Source organism: Bombina bombina, chromosome 2, assembly GCF_027579735.1.
Source record: "Bombina bombina isolate aBomBom1 chromosome 2, aBomBom1.pri, whole genome shotgun sequence".
Lineage (NCBI taxonomy): Eukaryota > Metazoa > Chordata > Amphibia > Anura > Bombinatoridae > Bombina > Bombina bombina.
This window is the reverse complement of record NC_069500.1, coordinates 1305395147-1305418586: the sequence shown is the minus strand read 5'-3', so window position 1 is coordinate 1305418586 and position 23440 is coordinate 1305395147. Positions and strand designations below refer to the sequence as shown.

General features: G+C 38.6%; 1 protein-coding gene across 1 annotated transcript in view; it reads left to right on the top strand.

The window, feature by feature from the left end:
- STX18 (syntaxin 18) overlaps window positions 1-23440 on the top strand; it is a 523329-nt gene that overhangs the window by 272132 nt on the left and 227757 nt on the right. The window contains exon 2 of the mRNA XM_053704146.1: window positions 22032-22099. Within this exon, the coding sequence (XP_053560121.1) occupies window positions 22032-22099 (68 nt within the window). The remainder of the gene's footprint in view (window positions 1-22031; window positions 22100-23440) is intronic.

Sequence of the window (23440 nt, the reverse complement as noted above, 5' to 3'; positions counted from 1 at the left end):
TTGTTGGGTAGATTGCAGTGGATCAAGGAGGGAGTTTAATGTGACGAAAATGTATAAACATGTATATACGAGTCTCTCTCTCTCCCCTCCTCTCTCTTATTTTACACTTACTACCACAAATATATACATTCAGACACACACATATATATGCATGCATACATACATACATACATACATACATACACACACACACACACACACACACACACAGGAATATATATATGTGTGTGTGTGTGCTTGTATATGTATATTTATATGCATGTGTGAGTTTGTTTGTATGTATATATTCGTGTGTGTGTGTGTGTGTAGATTTATATGTGAGTGTGTGTATGTATATTTTTATATGTGTGTGGTAACACACATACACACATATATGAATCTACACACACACACATAAACTTACACATTTATATAAATATACATACACACACACACACACACATATATACAGTAAACTACAGCCAATGTAACAAGCTACCCCAACCTTATGTCTCTGCACCCTAAACCTGTAGACTGTGAGCTCTCCGGAGCAGGGCCCTCTTCCTCCTGTACTAGATTTGTTTTGTATTTTATCAAAAATCTTTGTCATTGTATACCCTTATCATTGTACCCAGCGCTACGGAATTTGGCGACGCTATAAAAAATAAATATTATTATTATTATTAATAATATATATATATACACACACACATACACACACACACACAAATCTATACATATAAATACACACTCACTCACATATAAATCTATACATATACACACAAACACACCTTCATATAAATACACACACACACACAAATCTATACATATAAATACACACACTCACTCACACATAAATCTATACATATGCACACATACCTATAAATACACACACACACACACACACACACACATATATATATATATATATATATATATATATATATATATATATATATATATATATATATATATACATATACAGGGAGTGCAGAATTATTAGGCAAATTAGTATTTTGACCACATCATCCTCTTTATGCATGTTGTCTTACTCCAAGCTGTATAGGCTCGAAAGCCTACTACCAATTAAGCATATTAGGTGATGTGCATCTCTGTAATGAGAAGGGGTGTGGTCTAATGACATCAACACCCTATATCAGGTGTGCATAATTATTAGGCAACTTCCTTTCCTTTGGCAAAATGGGTCAAAAGAAGGACTTGACAGGCTCAGAAAAGTCAAAAATAGTGAGATATCTTGCAGAGGGATGCAGCATTCTTAAAATTGCAAAGCTTCTGAAGCGTGATCATCGAACAATCAAGCGTTTCATTCAAAATAGTCAACAGGGTCGCAAGAAGCGTGTGGAAAAACCAAGGCGCAAAATAACTGCCCATGAACTGAGAAAAGTCAAGCGTGCAGCTGCCAAGATGCCACTTGCCACCAGTTTGGCCATATTTCAGAGCTGTAACATCACTGGAGTGCCCAAAAGCACAAGGTGTGCAATACTCAGAGACATGGCCAAGGTAAGAAAGGCTGAAAGACGACCACCACTGAACAAGACACACAAGCTGAAACGTCAAGACTGGGCCAAGAAATATCTCAAGACTGATTTTTCTAAGGTTTTATGGACTAATGAAATGAGAGTGAGTCTTGATGGGCCAGATGGATGGGCCCGTGGCTGTATTGGTAAAGGGCAGAGCGCTCCAGTCCGACTCAGACGCCAGCAAGGTGGAGGTGGAGTACTGGTTTGGGCTTGTATCATCAAACATGAGCTTGTGGGGCCTTTTCGGGTTGAGGATGGAGTCAAGCTCAACTCCCAGTCCTACTGCCAGTTTCTGGAAGACACCTTCTTCAAGCAGTGGTACGGGAAGAAGTCTGCATCCTTCAAGAAAAACATGATTTTCATGCAGGACAATGCTCCATCACACGTGTCCAAGTACTCCACAGCGTGGCTGGCAAGAAAGGGTATAAAAGAAGAAAATCTAATGACATGGCCTCCTTGTTCACCTGATCTGAACCCCATTGAGAACCTGTGGTCCATCATCAAATGTGAGATTTACAAGGAGGGAAAACAGTACACCTCTCTGAACAGTGTCTGGGAGGCTGTGGTTGCTGCTGCACGCAATGTTGATGGTGAACAGATCAAAACACTGACAGAATCCATGGATGGCAGGCTTTTGAGTGTCCTTGCAAAGAAAGGTGGCTATATTGGTCACTGATTTGTTTTTGTTTTGTTTTTGAATGTCAGAAATGTATATTTGTGAATGTTGAGATGTTATATTGGTTTCACTGGTAAAAAAAAAAAAATTGAAATGGGTATATATTTGTTTTTTGTTAAGTTGCCTAATAATTATGCACAGTAATAGTCACCTGCACACACAGATATCCCCCTAAAATAGCTATAACTAAAAACAAACTAAAAACTACTTCCAAAACTATTCAGCTTTGATATTAATGAGTTTTTTGGGTTCATTGAGAACATGGTTGTTGTTCAATAATAAAATTAATCCTCAAAAATACAACTTGCCTAATAATTCTGCACTCCCTGTACAGTGGATATAAAAGTCTACACACCCCTGTTAAAATGGCAGGTTTCTGTGATGTAAAAAAATGAGACAAAGATAAATCATTTCAGAACTTTTCCCACCTTTAGTGTGACCTATAAACTATGCAACTCAATTGAAAAACAAACTGAAATCTTTTAGGTGAAGGGAAGTAAAAATAAAAAACTAAAATAATATGGTTGCATAAGTGTGCACACCCTTAAACTAATACTTTGTTGGAGCACCTTTTTATTTTATTACAGCACTCAGTCTTTTTGGGTATGAGTCTATCAGCATGGCACATCTTGACTTGGCAAGATTTGCCCACTCTTCTTTGCAAAAACACTCCAAATCTGTCAGATTGCAATGGCATCTCCTGTGCACAGCCCTCTTCAGATCACCCCACAGATTTTCGATTGGATTCAGGTCTGGGCTTTGGCTGGACCATTCCAAAACTTTAATCTTCTTCTGGTGAAGCCATTCCTTTGTTGATTTGGATGTATACTTTGGGTCGTTGTCATGCTGAAAGATGAAGTTCCTCTTCATGTTCAGCTTTCTAGCAGAAGCCTGTAGCTTTTGTTCCAATACTTACTGGTATTTGGAACTGTTCATAATTCCCTCTACCTTGACTAAGGCCCCAGTGGGGTTCCAGCTGAAGAAAAACAGACCCAAAGCATGATGCTACCACCACCATGCTTCACTGTGGGTATGGTGTTCTTTTGGTGATATGCACTGTTGTTTTTGCGCCAAACATATCTTTTGGAATTATTGCCAAAAAGTTCAACCTTGGTTTCATCAGACCATTACACCTTTTCTCACATGCTTTTGGGAGACTTCAGATGTGTTTTTGCTAAATTTAGATGGGCTTGGATGTTTTTCTTTGTAAGAAAAGGCTTCCGTCTTGCCGTCTACCCCAAAGCCCAAACATATGAAGAATACGGGAGATTGTCACATGTACTACACTGCCAGTACTTGCCAGATATTCCTGCAGCTCCTTTAATGTTGCTGTAGGCCTCTTGGTAGCCTCCCAGACCAGTTTTCTTCTCGTCTATTCATCAATTTTGGAGGGACATCCAGTTCTTGGTAATGTCATTGTTGTGCCATATGTTCTCCACTTGATGATGACTGTCTTCACTGTGTTCCATGGTATATCTAATGCCTTGGAAATTCTTTTGTACCCTTCTCCTGATTGATACCTTTTAACAATGAGATCCCTCTGATTCTTTAGAAGCTCTCTGCAGACCATGACTTTTGTGTAGGACGCGACTAAGAAAATATCAGGAAAGACCTACTAGAACAGATGAACTTTATTCAGGGTTAATCAGAGGCACTTTAAATTATGGAAGGTGTGTGATGACTCTTATTTAACATGGTTTTGAATGTGATTGCTTAATTCTGAACATGGCTACATCCCCAGTTATATACACTTATGCAACCATATTATTTTAGTTTTTTTTGTTTACTTTCCTCCACCAATCAATTAAGTTGTACAGTTTATAGGTCACATTAAAGGTGGAAAAAGTTCTGAAATGATTTATCTTTGTCTCATTTTTTTACATCACAGAAACCTGACATTTTAACAGGGGTGTGTAGACTTTTTATATCCACTGTGTGTGTGTGTGTATATGTGTGTATGTATATATATATATATATACGTAAACATAAACTGACACATTTAAATATACAGACAGATTTTTACACACAGATACACACACACACTATATATATATATATATATATATATATATATATATATATATATATATATATATATATATATATATATATATATATATATACACATAAACTGACACATTTAAATATACAGACAGATTTTTACACACAGATACACACACACACTCTCTCTCTCTCTCTCTCTCTATATATATATATATATATATATATATATATATATACACATAAACTGACACATTTAAATATACAGACAGATTTTTACACACAGATACACACACACACTATATATATATATATATACACATAAACTGACACATTTAAATATACAGACAGATTTTTACACACAGATACACACACACACTCTCTCTCTCTCTCTCTCTCTCTCTCTCTCTCTCTATATATATATATATATATATATATATATATATATATATATATATATATATATACACATAAACTGACACATTTAAATATACAGACAGATTTTTACACACAGATACACACACACACTATATATATATATATGTATGTTTTCCATTTGGAATTCTATAACACTGTTTCCCATCTGAAGAATGTCATGTAGAGCAGGTTACAGATGTAATTGTGCTGTTGATGTTATCTGGGGCTCTGTCTGCAGCAATACAAGCTCTGTACTGTACTTTAGTGAAGGCTTTACAGTGTGTAACAATGCTTGTAATCTTGTTTTATTTTTCCTCTGCGCTAGCTCTTTTAGTGACACAAAACAGAGACCTTGCGAGGTAACAGGCTTGATGATGAGATTACAACTAGCCAGGCTGACTGTCTCCTGAGTTTAAACTGCACCTCTGTGCACATGGCCACCCTTATCCTATTGTTTAGATGTTGCTCTCCCTTCAGAGTTTTAGGTTACGGGATCAATTGCTCTGTGCAGCTCTGCTTTAAGAAGCCTAGCTTTTGTCTGGGAAATCTGAACCCATAGTGTAGGTCCCCAGAGACAAATCATTGGGAAACGAGACAGTTGTCACTGTGATACAGGGGATTTTCTTTTGTAAAGTAACAGAGAAAGTACAGTCTAATTGACCAAGAAAACACACTGCAATTATCACTTCCTCCGCTTTTTTTTTATAATTGCTGCCACTTCTATGACTGGGGAAATTCAGTTAAGGCTCAAGTTAACAAAATGACTCTGAAACATGTTTTTTGGGGGTCAGAGACGGACATGTTAAGCAGAATAATGTTTGCTTTAGTGGCTTATTGTACCTTTTTATTCTGCATAAGAAGGTAAAATTAAAATCATTGTACTCAGAAATAACTATATGAAAGAGTAGCATGTTGGCATGTCGGAGGGATTATTGTCAGAGAGGGACTTGCTTTTGCCATGCTGATTTAAAAAGAAAAAAGTTTCTGTGCATAGCAGCACCATGATGTATAAGCACTCAAATAATGTTTTTATATGGAATAATGCAAATCTTTCAATACTGGAAACTGGACCAACAATTATATGGCAATAATCATAGCTTATGCATAAATGTGCACAGTATTGTTTGCTTTTGATTAGCGCTTGTGCACAACATGATTGTATTTTAGATTTCTGTGTTATGGTCAAACAATAATAGGCTTATGGTTATACATGTTTAGTTTTGTTGTTTAGTATATTTGCCTAGCTCTCTAATAGGACTGTTTACAACTATTTAGATCTGGAATACCACAGCTTCTAAACGGCATCCCTAGAGGCTAGTGTTTGGTGGTTAAATATCTCAATATATCCATCCCTGACTCTCTAGGAATGTACAGTTTGTCTGGCTTATATGCACCTTTTCTGTGGCACAGATATGTTACTGTCAAATAGAATTAAGAAGCAATATAAATGGAACAAAAACTAATTGTGAATAAGCTCAGTGTCATTTTAAAATGAATTGGAGTTAAAGTAATGTAACTAACTTCAAATCCGTTTTCATTTGATGCCCATCTCTGGTTTTGCATTTGGATGTTTATTTATTTTCTTCTCAGATTCAAGCTGATCAGAAGTTAATGGCTTCACACTTTTTGCATTTAAATATTGTAGTACCATTTAGTAAGGCTCTAAAAGATACAGTGCCAGATTACATGGGGAGCGCTTTTTAAAGTGAATGTTAACTTTCATGATAAAGTGCCCGTTTTTAAAAAAATCTAATAAAAACAGGGGTACTTTTATTCATGAAAGTTTACATTGCAGCAGATTTTACAAATACCTTCTTCTCTTGAAACGCCAGATCGCCGATCCCCAGCCTGCAGGTCCTCTGTACTTCGTCAGCAATGACGAAACCGGCTTCCTCCAATTACGGCTTCCCCCCCAGGAGCGTCCATCTGGTGAGGCCATGCCGTGATTGGAGGAAACCGGTTTCGTCATTGCTGTGTAAGTATAGCTGGAAGAAGCAGGTGGGGGGATCAGCGATCCGGCGTTTCAGGACAAGGAGGTAAGTATTTGTAAAATTCGGTGCAATGTAAACTTTCATAAATAAAAGTGCCCCTGTTTTTAAAAGTGTTTTTTTTTTTTTTTTTTTAACCAGGCACTTTATCATGAAAGTTGACATTCACTTTAATGCTCCCACTCAAGGTATAGATATATACAGATAGATATAGGAATATCTATTAATAAATGCATATAACATATTGTGCTATGTGCAGAACATTGGAATGTCAATTTTTACAGTAAATATAAGCTTTAACACTTTATTAAATATGAATATACGGCAAAGGGCGCATTTATATATATATATATATATATATATATATGTGTGTGTGTGTGTGTGTGTGTGTGTGTGTGTGTGTACATATGTATTTGTGTGTTTGCATGTGTATATCTGTCTTTAAATACATATATGCACATATAAATACAGAAATACATATGTACACAACATATATATATATACACACATAAATACATACATACATATCCATGTTTTGTCATTTTAATGTTTTTAGATGGTGCTATTATGAGTGTAACTGTACTTTGTAATGTAGGTTTGATGTGTTTTGTGCAATTTTTATGTTTCATGAAGCAGTTAACCCGAGTTCTGAAGTTGCGGTAATCATTCTAGCTCAAGTAATCGCTTTAACTTTCAACTTATAATTCCAGCGATAAGCCAGACGAGTACAAACACCCACGATAAACCCTTTATCGCTTGTGCACAAACGTTTGCGCTCCACTTGTAAGCTGGTCCACAGTTTGGAACCATCAAAAATAACTTTTCTTTGTTTTATTTTTCTCCATTGTTTTATTTCTCTATCCTAAATTAGTCATCAATGAACTAGTGCTTTGCACAACTAGAGCTCACATTTAAGCCAGAGGAAGAATTGTTTGCTTTATTGCAGCACAAAATGTAAAGCATCTTTTATGCCTTTAGTCGTTTTGGTTTTTCATGGCAATCCATTGAAATCTGTTGTCCTATATAAACAATTTTAAAGTGTTTTCTACCTTGTAGTTTCTTAAAGTTTCAGGTTCTGCAAATTTAATATGGTGAGTTTTTTTCTTGAAAATGAGGCAACTGAAGTTTTTTTCTCTAGAAAACTGCATACAAAGCTCAATGTAAAAATGGGATGTGTTCCAAACCATGTAATGTAAGGATTTGGTGCCCCCATGTGGTCAGATTCTTAACTGCTATTAGTATAAAAACCTATTCACACGCATTCATGAACGGCTGGAAATTTCCACCAATTCCAGACAAATAAAGAAATTGCAGTGGATGAATAAAATGTGTTTTATCTCTTATATTTTACATTGAATGGATTATTAACTCTTCTTTTCTCCCCTGCCTTGTAAACCATAGTGTTATTTTTCCACCCTGTTTATATATCATTAGTTATGCATAGATAGATCATTGAACTAAATGAAATTATTGGAAGGTGAACTATCTCTAGTTTAATTTATTAATCATTCATATTTGATCATCTTTTCAGCTTTACTGAAAGGAGAAAAATAATGATTACCTTTAAAGTGAATGTAAACTTAAGACTAGTGCCCCACAGCATTGGATAGACTTTTAAAAATTAGCCAGGGTTTAATTGATCAAATGTTTTCTATGTATGTAGTTTGTCAATTTTTTTTATCTTTTTTACTGCTGCAACGATAAGCGCAGCTCTCCCTCCCACCATATTGTCTACTTTATTGACAGGTGACGATTCTTAAAAGAACTAATCCTTTTTTCCCCACCGGGACGTTCAGCCCCTTTGTATAAACGTTACGGCCTGGGGAGAAACAAGGATTAGTTCTTTTAAGAATCGTCATCTGTCAATCAAGTAGATAAAATGGCGGGCGGGAGAGCTGCGCTTATCGTCACAGCGGTAAAAAGGTAAAAATTTGACAAAATATATAGATATAAAAATTTTTATGAATTAAACGCTTGCTAATTTTTAAAAGTCTATCCAATGCCGTGGGGCACTAGTCTTAAGTTTACATTGACTTTAAAAATAACAATTCAAATAGTTTTATTTACCTAAAGAAAAATAACCATTACCGTAATAATAACAATTTAGTTTTCTTTAAAGGGACAGTCAACACTTCCGTTAACATTATTTGAAATTGAAAAATAAAAATCGAAGATCCGCCTCCACTATACCCCTTCTGCCTTGCCGCCTTGCTTCTGTACTAATCACTGTCGCTAACTTCTCTAATACCGGGTAAATATTGGCAGCCGAACTCCCCCCACCGTTACGTAGCTGCCTTCTTCTTCAAATGATCAGCAAATCAGAATCCAATCCTCGGTCAGAAATTGCACGCGCTCAAGATTTGATTTGCAAATCTAATTTGAATGTCGTTATGCCCACCTTGGAAGCTTCCTCTCAAAAAGGATCTTCTTTCTCGAGGGCCTTCCATCAGGATATCAAAACTCTAAATTTAACGGCCAAACCATTGAACACTTTATTGATACCTTAATTCAGGATGGGAAACCTGTCACCAGGCATATTTATCATAAGATTTGGAAAACCATTTATTCTATGTGCTTGCAAGGGAAACTGTTGAAATTGATTTATAATTCCTATAGTTCTTATGATAAAAGGAATATGAAACTTATTTCTTCTGTTATGTGTGATCAGTCCACGGGTCATCATTACTTCTGGGATATAACTCCTCCCCAACAGGAAATGCAAGAGGATTCACCCAGCAGAGCTGCATATAGCTCCTCCCCTCTACGTCAGTCCCAGTCATTCTCTTGCACCCAACGACTAGATAGGATGTGTGAGAGGACTATGGTGATTATACTTAGTTTTTATGACTTCAATCAAAAGTTTGTTATTTTACAATAGCACCGGAGCGTGTTATTACTTCTCTGGCAGAGTTTGAAGAAGAATCTACCAGAGTTTTTTTACTATGATTTTAACCGGAGTCGTTAAGATCATATTGCTGTTCTCGGCCATCTGAGGGAGGTAAAAGCTTCAGATCAGGGGACAGCGGGCAGTTGAATCTGCATTGAGGTATGTAGCAGTTTTTATTTTCTGAATGGAATTGATGAGAAAATCCTGCCATACCGTTATAATGACATGTATGTATACACTTCAGTATTCTGGGGATGGTATTTCACCGGAACTACTCTGTTAAAGGTCTCTAATCCTTTTAATAAGTATTTATCATGTTAAACGTTTTTGCTGGAATGTAGAATCGTTTACATTGCTGAGGTACTGAGTGAATAAATATTTGGGCATTAATTTCCACTTGGCAGTTGTTTGGTTTTAATTGTGACAGTTTCGTTTCTCTTCACTGCTGTGTATGAGAGGGAGGGGCCGTTTTTGGCGCTCTTTGCTACGCATCAAAAATTTCCAGTCAGCTACTCTTATATTTCCTGCATGATCCGGTTCATCTCTGACAGATCTCAGGGGGTCTTCAAACTTCTTTGGAGGGAGGTATATTCTCTCAGCAGAGCTGTGAGAATTTCATATTGACTGTGAATAAAAACGTTGCTCTGTAATTTTTATGTCAAATTTAATTATTGTTATTTTACTAATGGGAACAAACCTTTGCTAAAAGTTGTGTTGTTTTAAAGTTTGATGCTATAACTGTTTTTCAGTTCATTATCTCAACTGTCATTTAATCGTTTAGTACCTCTTTGAGGCACAGTACGTTTTTGCTAAAAAAGATTATAACCAGGTTGCTAGTTATTGCTAGTGTGTTAAACATGTCTGACTCAGAGGAAGATATCTGTGTCATTTGTTCCAATGCCAAGGTGGAGCCCAATAGAAATTTATGTACTAACTGTATTGATGCTACTTTAAATAAAAGTCAATCTGTACAATGTGAACAAATTTCACCAAACTGCGAGGGGAGAGTTATGCCGACTAACTCGCCTCACGCGGCAGTACCTGCATCTCCCGCCCGGGAGGTGCGTGATATTTTGGCGCCTAATACATCTGGGCGGCCATTACAGATAACATTACATGATATGGCTACTGTTATGACTGAAGTTTTGTCTAAATTACCAGAACTAAGAGGCAAGCGTGATCACTCTGGGGTGAGAACAGAGTGCGCTGACAATACTAGGGCCATGTCTGATACTGCGTCACAGCTTGCAGAGCATGAGGACGGAGAGCTTCATTCTGTGGGTGACGGTTCTGATCCAAACAGATTGGATTCAGATATTTCAAATTTTAAATTTAAATTGGAGAACCTCCGTGTATTACTAGGGGAGGTCTTAGCAGCTCTCAATGATTGTAACACCGTTGCAATACCAGAGAAACTGTGCAGGTTGGATAAATACTTTGCGGTACCGGCGAGTACTGACGTTTTTCCTATACCTAAGAGATTAACTGAAATTGTTACTAAGGAGTGGGATAGACCCGGTGTGCCGTTCTCACCCCCTCCAATATTTAGAAAGATGTTTCCAATAGACGCCACCACTCGGGACTTATGGCAAACGGTCCCTAAGGTGGAGGGAGCAGTTTCTACTTTAGCTAAGCGTACCACTATCCCGGTGGAGGATAGCTGTGCTTTCTCAGATCCAATGGATAAAAAATTAGAGGGTTACCTTAAGAAAATGTTTGTTCAACAAGGTTTTATATTGCAACCCCTTGCATGTATCGCGCCGATTACGGCTGCGGCAGCATTTTGGATTGAGTCTCTGGAAGAGAACCTTAGTTCATCTACGCTAGACGACATTATGGACAGGCTTAGAGTCCTTAAACTAGCTAATTCATTCATTTCGGAGGCCGTAGTACATTTAACCAAACTTACGGCTAAGAACTCAGGATTCGCCATACAGGCACGTAGGGCGCTGTGGCTAAAATCCTGGTCAGCTGATGTTACTTCTAAGTCCAAATTACTTAATATACCTTTCAAGGGGCAGTCTTTATTTGGGCCCGGTTTGAAAGAAATTATCGCTGACATTACAGGAGGTAAGGGCCACGCCCTACCTCAAGACAAAGCCAAAGCTAAGGCTAGACAGTCTAATTTTCGTCCCTTTCGGAATTTCAAAACAGGAGCAGCATCAACCTCCACTGCACCAAAACAGGAAGGAGCTGTTGCTCGTTACAGGCAAGGCTGGAAGCCTAACCAGTCCTGGAACAAGGGCAAACAGGCCAGGAAACCTGCTGCCGCCCCAAAGACAGCATGAACCGAGAGCCCCCGATCCGGGACCGGATCTAGTGGGGGGCAGACTTTCTCTCTTCGCCCAGGCCTGGGCAAGAGATGTTCAGGATCCCTGGGCGCTAGAGATCATATCTCAGGGATACCTTCTAGACTTCAAATTATCTCCCCCAAGAGGGAGATTTCATCTGTCAAGGTTGTCAACAAACCAGATAAAGAAAGAAGCGTTTCTACGCTGTGTACAAGATCTGTTATTAATGGGAGTGATCCATCCGGTTCCGCGGTCGGAACAAGGACAAGGGTTCTACTCAAACCTGTTTGTGGTTCCCAAAAAAGAGGGAACTTTCAGGCCAATCTTAGATTTAAAGATTCTAAACAAATTCCTAAGAGTTCCATCGTTCAAAATGGAAACTATTCGGACAATCTTACCCATGATCCAAAAGGGTCAGTACATGACCACAGTGGATTTAAAAGATGCTTACCTTCACATACCGATTCACAAAGATCATCACCGGTATCTACGGTTTGCCTTCCTAGACAGGCACTACCAGTTTGTAGCTCTTCCATTCGGATTGGCTACGGCCCCAAGAATCTTCACAAAGGTTCTGGGTGCCCTTCTGGCGGTACTAAGACCGCGAGGGATTTCGGTAGCTCCGTACCTAGACGACATTCTAATACAAGCTTCAAGCTTTCAAACTGCCAAGTCTCATACAGAGTTAGTTCTGGCATTTCTAAGGTCGCATGGATGGAAAGTGAACGAAAAGAAGAGTTCTCTTTTTCCTCTCACAAGAGTTCCATTCTTGGGGACTCTTATAGATTCTGTAGAAATGAAGATTTACCTGACAGAAGACAGGTTAACAAAGCTTCAAGATGCATGCCGTGTCCTTCATTCCATTCAACACCCGTCAGTAGCTCAATGCATGGAGGTGATCGGCTTAATGGTAGCGGCAATGGACATAGTACCTTTTGCACGCCTACACCTCAGACCGCTGCAATTGTGCATGCTAAGTCAGTGGAATGGGGATTACTCAGATTTGTCCCCTACTCTGAATCTGAATCAAGAGACCAGAAATTCTCTTCTATGGTGGCTTTATCGGCCACACCTGTCCAGGGGGATGCCATTCAGCAGGCCAGACTGGACAATTGTAACAACAGACGCCAGCCTACTAGGTTGGGGCGCTGTCTGGAATTCTCTGAAGGCTCAGGGATTATGGAATCAGGAGGAGAGTCTCCTTCCAATAAACATTCTGGAATTGAGAGCAGTTCTCAATGCCCTTCTGGCTTGGCCCCAATTAACAACTCGGGGGTTCATCAGGTTTCAGTCGGACAATATCACGACTGTAGCTTACATCAACCATCAGGGAGGGACAAGAAGCTCCCTAGCAATGATGGAAGTATCAAAGATAATTCGCTGGGCAGAGTCTCACTCTTGCCACCTGTCAGCAATCCACATCCCGGGAGTGGAGAACTGGGAGGCGGATTTCTTGAGTCGCCAGACTTTTCATCCGGGAGAGTGGGAACTTCATCCGGAGGTCTTTGCCCAAATACTTCGACGTTGGGGCAAACCAGAGATAGATCTCATGGCGTCTCGCCAGAACGCCAAACTTCCTCACTACGGGTCCAGATCCAGGGATCCGGGAGCGGTTCTGATAGATGCTTTGACAGCACCTTGGAACTTCGGGATGGCTTATGTGTTTCCACCCTTCCCGCTGCTTCCTCGATTGATTGCCAAAATCAAACAGGAGAGAGCATCAGTGATTCTAATAGCGCCTGCATGGCCACGCAGGACTTGGTATGCAGATCTAGTGGACATGTCATCCTGTCCGCCTTGGTCTCTACCTCTAAGACAGGACCTTCTGATACAGGGTCCATTCAAACATCAAAATCTAACTTCTCTGAAACTGACTGCTTGGAAATTGAACGCTTGATTTTATCAAAACGTGGTTTTTCTGAGTCGGTTATTGATACCCTGATACAGGCTAGGAAGCCTGTTACCAGAAAGATTTACCATAAAATATGGCGTAAATACCTATACTGGTGCGAATCCAAACGTTACTCCTGGAGTAAGGTTAGGATCCCTAGGATATTGTCCTTTCTACAAGAAGGTTTAGAAAAGGGTTTATCAGCTAGTTCATTAAAGGGACAGATTTCAGCTCTGTCCATCTTGTTACACAGGCGTCTGTCAGAAAATCCAGACGTCCAGGCCTTTTGTCAGGCTTTAACTAGGATCAAGCCTGTGTTTAAAGCTGTTGCTCCGCCATGGAGTTTAAACTTAGTTCTTAACGTTTTACAGGGTGTTCCGTTTGAACCCCTTCATTCCATTGATATAAAATTGTTATCTTGGAAAGTTCTATTTTTAATGGCTATTTCCTCGGCTCGAAGAGTCTCTGAGTTATCAGCCCTACATTGTGATTCTCCTTATCTGATCTTTCACTCAGACAAGGTAGTTCTACGTACTAAACCTGGGTTCTTACCTAAGGTAGTCACTAACAGGAACATCAATCAAGAGATTGTTGTTCCATCCTTGTGTCCAAATCCTTCTTCAAAGAAGGAACGTCTTCTACACAATCTGGATGTAGTTCGTGCCCTCAAGTTCTACTTGCAGGCAACTAAAGATTTTCGCCAAACTTCTTCCCTGTTTGTCGTTTATTCTGGACAGAGGAGAGGTCAAAAAGCTTCTGCTACCTCTCTCTCTTTTTGGCTTCGTAGCATAATACGTTTAGCCTATGAGACTGCTGGACAGCAGCCTCCTGAAAGAATTACAGCTCACTCCACTAGAGCTGTGGCTTCCACTTGGGCCTTTAAGAATGAGGCCTCTGTTGAACAGATTTGCAAGGCTGCAACTTGGTCTTCGCTTCATACTTTTTCCAAATTTTACAAATTTGACACTTTTGCTTCTTCGGAGGCTATTTTTGGGAGAAAGGTTCTTCAGGCAGTGGTTCCTTCTGTATAATGAGCCTGTCTATCCCTCCCGTCATCCGTGTACTTTTGCTTTGGTATTGGTATCCCAGAAGTAATGATGACCCGTGGACTGATCACACATAACAGAAGAAAACATAATTTATGCTTACCTGATAAATTCCTTTCTTCTGTTGTGTGATCAGTCCACGGCCCGCCCTGTTTTTAAGGCAGGTAAATATCTTTTAAATTATACTCCAGTCACCACTTCACCCTTGGTTACTCCTTTCTCGTTGATTCTTGGTCGAATGACTGGGACTGACGTAGAGGGGAGGAGCTATATGCAGCTCTGCTGGGTGAATCCTCTTGCATTTCCTGTTGGGGAGGAGTTATATCCCAGAAGTAATGATGACCCGTGGACTGATCACACAACAGAAGAAAGGAATTTATCAGGTAAGCATAAATTATGTTTTTTTACTTTCATGACTCAGATACAGCAGCAACTTTCTAGTTTACTCCTATTATCAATTTTCTTCATTCTCTTAGTATCTTTATTTGAAAAACAGGAATGTGAGCTTAGGAGCCGACCCATTTTTGGCTCAGTATCTGGGTAGAGCTTGCTGATTGGTTGCTAAATGTAGGGCTACATTTTGGTTTCATATCCCTTTAAGGATCAGATTTTCTCCACTTTATTTGTTCCCAGTATTCAATTGTTTATAAATAACTCTCTTACCTTTATTTCTTTCATGTAATTAGCAAGAGTCCATGAGCTAGTGACGTATGGGATATACATTCCTACCAGGAGGGGCAAAGTTTCCCAAACCTCAAAATGCCTATAAATACACGCCTCACCACACCCACAAATCAGTTTTACAAACTTTGCCTCCCATGGAGGTGGTGAAGTAAGTTTGTGCTAGATTCTACGTTGATATGCGCTTCGCAGCAGGCTGGAGCCCGGTTTTCCTCTCAGTGTGCAGTGAATGTCAGAGGGATGTGAAGAGAGTATTGCCTATTTGAATTCAATGGTCTCCTTCTACGGGATCTATTTCATAGGTTCTCTGTTATCGGTCGTAGAGATTCATCTCTTACCTCCCTTTTCAGATCGACAATATGCTCTTATATATACCATTACCTCTACTGATTCTCGTTTCAGTACTGGTTTGGCTTTCTACTACATGTAGATGAGTGTCCTGGGGTGAGTAAGCCTTATTTTTTGTGACACTCTAAGCTATGGTTGGGCACTTTTATATAAAGTTCTAAATATATGTGTTTAAACATTTATTTGCCTTGATTCAGGATGTTCAATATTCCTTATTTCAGACAGTCAGTTTCATTATTGGGATAATGCATATGAATTAAAACATTTTTTCTTACCTTAAAAATTGACTTTTTTCCCTGTGGGCTGTTAGGCTCGCGGGGCTGAAAATGCTTAATTTTATTGCGTCATTCTTGGCGCAGACTTTTTTGCCGCAAAAATTTTCTTTGTCATTTCCGGGTCATACTTGTCGCCGGAAGTTGCGTCATGTTTTTGACGTTTTTCGCGCCAAAAAAGTCGGCGTCACCGGATGTGGCGTCATTTTTGGCGCCAAAGCATTTAGGCGCCAAATAATGTGGGCATCTTTTTTGGCGCAAAAAAATATGGGCGTCATTATTGTCTCCACATTATTTAAGTCTAGTTGTTTATTTGCTTCTGGTTGCTAGAAGCTTGTTCATTGGCATTTTTTCCCATTCCTGAAACTGTCATTTAAGGAATTTGATAAATTTTGCTTTATATGTTGTTTTTTCTATTACATATTGCAAGATGTCTCAGATTGACCCTGAATCAGAAGCTACTTCTGGAAAATTGCTGCCTGATGCTGGATCTACCAAAGTTAAGTGTATTTGCTGTAAACTTGTGGTAACTGTCCCTCCGGCTGTTGTTTGTGATGAATGTCATGATAAACTTTCTAATGCAGATAATATTTCCTTTAGTAATGTTCCATTACTTGTTGCTGTTCAGTCAACATCTAATACTCAGTGTTCCTGTTAATATAAGAGATTTTGTTTCTAAATCTATTAGGAAGGCTATGTCTGTTATTCCTCCTTCCAGTAAACGTAAAAGGTCTTTTAAAACTTCTCATTTTCCAGATGAATTTTTAAATGAACATCATCATTCTGTTTCTGATGATGATTTGTCTGGTTCAGCGGATTCTGTTTCAGAGATTGACACTGATAAATCTTCATATTTATTAAAATGGAATTTATTCGTTCTTTACTTAAAGAAGTCTTAATTGCATTAGAAATAGAGGAATCTGGTCCTCTTGATACTAAATCTAAACGTTTAAATACGGTTTTTAAACCTCCTGTAGTTATTCTGGAGGTTTTTCCCGTCCCTGATGCTATTTCTGAAGTAATTTCCAGGGAATGGAATAATCTGGGTAATTCATTTACTACTTCTAAACGGTTTAAGAAATTATATCCTGTGCCATCTGACAGATTAGAGTTTTGGGACAAAATCCCTAAGGTTGATGGGGCTATCTCTACTCTTGCTAAGCGTACTACTATTCCTATGGCAGATAGTACTTCCTTTAAGGATCCTTTAGATAGGAAAATTGAATCCTTTCTAAGAAAAGCTTATTTATGTTCAGGTAATCTTCTTAGGCCTGCTATATCTTTGGCGGATGTTGCTGCAGCTTCAACTTTCTGGTTGGAGGCTTTAGCACAACAAGTAACAGATCATAATACTCATAGCATTGTTAATCTTCTTCAACATGCTAATAACTTTATTTGTGATGCCATCTTTGACATCATTAGGGTTGATGTCAGGTATATGTCTTTAGCTATTTTTGCTAGAAGAGCTTTATGGCTTAAAACTTGGAATGCTGATATGTCTTCTAAGTCAACTTTTCTTTTCCTTTCTTTCCAAGGTAATAAATTGTTTGGTTCACAGTTGGATTCTATTATTTCAACTGTTACTGGGGGGAAAGGAACTTTTTTTACCACAGGATAAAAAATCCAAAGGTAAATATAGGGCTGCTAATCGTTTTCGTTCCTTTCGTCACAATAAGGAACAAAAGCCTGATCCATCCCCTACAGGAACGGTATCAGTTTGGAAACCATCTCCAGTCTGGAATAAATCCAAGCCTTTTAGAAAGCCAAAGTCAGCTCCCAAGTCCACATGAAGGTGCAGCCCTCATTCCAGCGCAGCTGGTAGGGGGCAGATTACAATTTTTCAAAGAAATTTGGATTAATTCGATTCACAGTCTTTGGATTCAGAACATTGTTTCTCAAGGGTACAGAATAGGTTTCAAGATAAGGCCTCCTGCAAGAAGATTTTTTATTTCTCGCGTTCCAATAAATCCAGTGAAGGCTCAAGCGTTTCTGAAATGTGTTTCAGATCTAGAGTTGGCTGGAGTAATTGTGCCTGTTCCAGTTCTGGAACAAGGTCTGGGGTTCTACTCAAATCTATTCATTGTACCAAAGAAGGAGAATTCCTTCAGACCAGTACTGGATTTAAAGATATTGAATCGTTATGTAAGAATACCAACATTCAAAATGGTAACTATAAGGACTATTTTGCCTTTTGTTCAGCAAGGGCATTATATGTCCACAATAGATTTACAGGATGCATATCTGCATATTCCGATTGATCCAGATCACTTTCAGTTTCTGAGATTCTCTTTTCTAGACAAGCATTACCAGTTTGTGGCTCTGCCGTTTGGCCTAGCAACAGCTGCAAGTATTTTTTCAAAGGTTCTCGGTGCCCTACTATATGTAATCAGAGAACAGGGTATTGTGGTATTTCCTTATTTGGACGATATCTTGGTACTTGCTCAATCTTCACATTTAGCAGAATCTCATACGAATCGACTTGTATTGTTTCTTCAAGAACATGGTTGGAGGATCAATTTACCAAAGAGTTCGTTGATTCCTCAGACAAGGGTAACCTTTTTAGGTTTCCAGATAGATTCAGTGTCCATGACTCTGTCGTTAACGGACAAGAGACGTCTGAAATTGGTTTCAGCTTGTCGATACCTTCAGTCTCAATCATTCCCTTCGGTAGCCTTATGCATGGAAATTCTAGGTCTTATGACTGCTGCATCGGACGCGATCCCCTTTGCTCGTTTTCACATGCGACCTCTTCAGCTCTGTATGCTGAACCAGTGGTGCAGGGATTATACAAAGATATCTCAATTAATATCTTTAAAACCGAATGTACGACACTCTCTGACATGGTGGACAGATCACCATCGTTTAGTTCAGGGGGCTTCTTTTTTTCCTCCAACCTGGACTGTGATCTCAACAGATGCAAGTCTGACAGGTTGGGGAGCTGTATGGGGGTCTCTGACAGCACAGGGGGTTTGGGAATCTCAGGAGGCGAGATTACCAATCAACATTTTGGAACTCCGTGCGATTTTCAGAGCTCTTCAGTCGTGGCCTCTTCTAAAGAGAGAGTCGTTCATTTGTTTTCAGACGGACAATGTCACAACCGTGGCATATGTCAATCATCAAGGAGGGACTCACAGTCCTCTGGCTATGAAAGAAGTATCTTGAATACTTGTATGGGCGGAATCCAGCTCCTGTCTAATTTCTGCGGTTCACATCCCAGGTATAGACAATTGGGAAGCGGATTATCTCAGTCGCCAAACATTACATCCGGGCGAATGGTCTCTTCACCCAGAAGTTTTTCTTCAGATTGTTCAATTCTGGGGAATTCCAGAAATAGATCTGATGGCTTCTCATCTAAACAAGAAGCTTCCCAGGTATCTGTCCAGATCCAGGGATCCTCAGGCGGAAGCATTGGATGCATTGTCTCTTCCTTGGAAGTATCATCCTGCCTATATCTTTCCGCCTCTAGTTCTTCTTCCAAGAGTGATTTCCAAGATTCTAAAGGAGCGTTCGTTTGTTCTGCTGGTGGCTCCAGCATGGCCTCACAGATTTTGGTATGCGGATCTTGTTCAGATGGCTACTTGCCAACCATGGACTCTTCCGTTAAGACCAGACCTTCTATCGCAAGGTTCTTTTTTCCATCAACATCTCAAATCCTTAAATTTGAAGGTATGGAGATTGAACGCTTGATTCTCAGTCATAGAGGTTTCTCTGATGTAATTAATACTATGTTACAGGCTCGTAAAACTGTATCTAGGAAGATATATTATCGAGTCTGGAAGACTTACATCTCTTGGTGCTCTTCTCATCATTTTTCCTGGCATTCTTTTAGAATTCCTAGAATTTTACAATTTCTTCAGGATGGTTTGGATAAAGGTTTGTCTGCAAGTTCTTTGAAAGGACAAATTTCTGCTCTTTCTGTGTTGTTTCACAGAAAGATTGCTAATCTTCCTGATATTCATTGTTTTGTTCAGGCTTTGGTTCGTATCAAACCTGTCATTAAGTCAATCTCTCCTCCTTGGAGTTTGAATTTGGTTCTGGGGGCTTTTCAAGCTCCTCCGTTTGAATCTATGCATTCTCTGGACATTAAATTACTTTCTTGGAAAGTCCTGTTCCTTTTGGCCATCTCTTCTGCTAGAAGAGTTTCAGAGTTATCTGCTCTTTCTTGTGAATCTCCTTTTCTGATTTTTCATCAGGATAAGGCGGTGTTGCGAACTTCATTTAAATTTTTACCTAAAGTTGTGAACTCTAACAACATTAGTAGAGAAATTGTGGTTCCTTCATTATGTCCTAATCCTAAGAATTCTAAGGAAAGATCGTTGCATTCTTTGGATGTAGTTAGAGCTTTGAAATATTATGTTGAAGCTACTAAAGGTTTCCGAAAGACTTCTAGTCTATTTGTTATCTTTTCCGGTTCCAGGAAAGGTCAGAAGGCCTCTGTCATTTCTTTGGCATCTTGGTTAAAATCTTTGATTCATCATGCTTATGTCGAGTCGGGTAAAACTCCGCCTCAAAGGATTACAGCTCATTCTACTAGGTCAGTTTCTACTTCCTGGGCGTTTAGGAATGAAGCTTCGGTTGATCAGATTTTTTTCCTTATAAGATTAAAACTTTATTTTGGGTTGTGGATTATTTTTTCAGCGGAATTGGCTGTCTTTATTTTATCCCTCCCTCTCTAGTGACTCTTGCGTGGAAGTTCCACATCTTGGGTATTTATTATCCCATACGTCACTAGCTCATGGACTCTTGCTAATTGCATGAAAGAAAACATAATTTTTGTAAGAACTTACCTGATAAATTCATTTCTTTCATATTAGCAAGAGTCCATGAGGCCCACCCTTTTTTTGTGGTGGTTATGATTTTTTTGTATAAAGCACAATTATTCCAATTCCTTATTTTTTATGCTTTTGCACTTTTTTCTTATCACCCCACTTCTTGGCTGTTCGTTAAACTGATTTGTGGGTGTGGTGAGGGGTGTATTTATAGGCATTTTGAGGTTTGGGAAACTTTGCCCCTCCTGGTAGGAATGTATATCCCATACGTCACTAGCTCATGGACTCTTGCTAATATGAAAGAAATAAATTTATCAGGTAAGTTCTTACATAAATTCTGTTTTTGTTATGTGAAATAGCTGCTTTTCCAGCTGCATTGTCAACCTATGATAACAATGTAAGTACAAGAGACGAGAGTACTGGCTACAGAAAAGCTATGTAAACAAGAGAAGAAATATGCCTATTGGTGGAGTTTGGGAGAGGAATCCCAGCCCTTTTTAAAATGGTGTTCTTGAATCAGCTTTAGATACATCAAAAAAAAAATGGCCTCCCTTGCTTATGGTCACAAAATACTTTTATATCTGCTTTATTTCTAGAAGCATTTTGTATATTTTTTTCTGCAGTCAGGGCTGACCTAGGCACTGGTCATTTATGGTAAACTTTAGTATTTACCCTTCAGCTCACCCTGAATACCATTCTGCAGGAGTGGGAGAGAAGTTGTATAGTTACTGATAAATCCATTTCTTCACTTTTCAAGTAGAATCATGAATTTTCTCCATGTTGTACAATATCTGCCCGTCAGAAAATATCTACAATGTGCAAATCAGGACACCCAACTAGTATTAAATAGCAGAGTAAAAACTGGTTTATCAGTAATATTGAGTTTTGTTCTACGTAGATAACTTAGGTGTCAGTAAACTTTATGATCTGATTTTCAGGTTCTTACATAATGTACATATTTGAAAGATTAACATAATCAAAATGTAGATTTCTAAAACTGGTTGTTAAAAATGTTTTTTCCGGTTTAAAAAAAATCTATGCACACTATTGTTTCAATAAATCTTCATACAAAAAAAGTTTTTTATGTTTCTATTGGTGAAAATCTACAAACAATTTGATGCATTAAAGGGACAGCAACGTTAAAATTAAACATTCATGGTCTAAACAGAACATGCAGTTTTTAAATAACTTTCAAGTCACTTTCAAACATTGGTGCTAATACGGCTCCTTCTGTTCCTGTCTAGATCTCTAACATTGGCAAGTTAAAGGATTTTCTCCTGGAGCACAGAAAGGACTACATCAATGCCTGCAGGTGAGTGGCCCCATTGACCAGACATACAGTACGTACGTCATAAAGCGATCTTCATGTGTGTCGAATGCTTGTCTTCCTTCCTAGCACTTGATAATGATAAATTAAAGAAACAGGTAGCTTTTGCCATACAGGACCAGCTGCTAAAATCATACGTTTGTTCAAGATAATCTACAGTATACTCCAAATGCCATCCCAAGTCAGATTTAAAGGGCCATGATACCCAAATGTTGAAACACTTGAAAGTGATGCAGCATAGCTGTAAAAAGCTGACAGGAAAATCACTTGAACATCTCTATGTAAAAAAAAAAAAAGATATTTTACCTCAAAAATTCCTCAGTAGCCACATCCCATTGTAAAGGACTTCTAAGCAGCAAATCAGTATGTCTGTCCCGGGACAGCTAAGGGAGTGCACTCTCATCTTAATTCCCTATTCAGTTTAAGGAAGTTTACTATGAAAAGAGTTACGTGAAATCTCATGAGATCACAGTAAAAGAGTTCATGACCTCAGCACTGCTGCTGCTGATTGGCTGCTGTTCATTTCTTCATTTATTTATTTTTTACCTGCAGCTGGGCAGCAGCTGAGTATAACTTTTTACACAGAACTTACTCTGCTGAGCTGAGGAGATTGTAAGGTAAAATATCTTCCTTTTTTACATAAAAATGCTCAGGTGATATTTTCCTGTCAGCTTTTTACAGTTATACTGCATCAGTTTCAAGTGATTTAGCATATGAGTGTTATGTCCCTTTAAACGTTGTGCGTTCTCAAAGAAATATAATTTAGAGAATAAATAAGGGTTGCACAAAGCAGCATGGAGCAGAAGCTGAGAGTTAGGATCGACTTTTGCAACCTAGAGCCTTTATAACAATATGATATGCTAATATAGAAATAACTTATTGATTTTACTTTTTGAAGTTTGATGTCCACAAATTTGTACTAAATTTTACGAAACAGTACGTTTTTAGTGAATTAAGATTATGATTAATCGTAGTGAAAAAAAAAATCATCAGAATTTAATTTTCTGTCCCAGCACACTCTACCCACAGACCTCAATGAAACTTTATGCCTACAGCATTATACCACCAATTTAAGTGTCTCTCATAAACATTGTAATCTTGAATATGTTTTAAACTAACATTTATCTTGTTCAGGTCCTTCAAACCCATTTTAGGTTTTAATATAATTTATTATTTAAATTTGTTCTGTAGATGGAACTGACTTTTAAAGATGCCCCAAAAAGCTGCTACATTTTTAGACAACAACGTAGCAAAGTATTTGGCCATTATCATGGATATATCACAGGAAATCTTCACACTTTATCCAATTGAAGCATAAACAGAAGC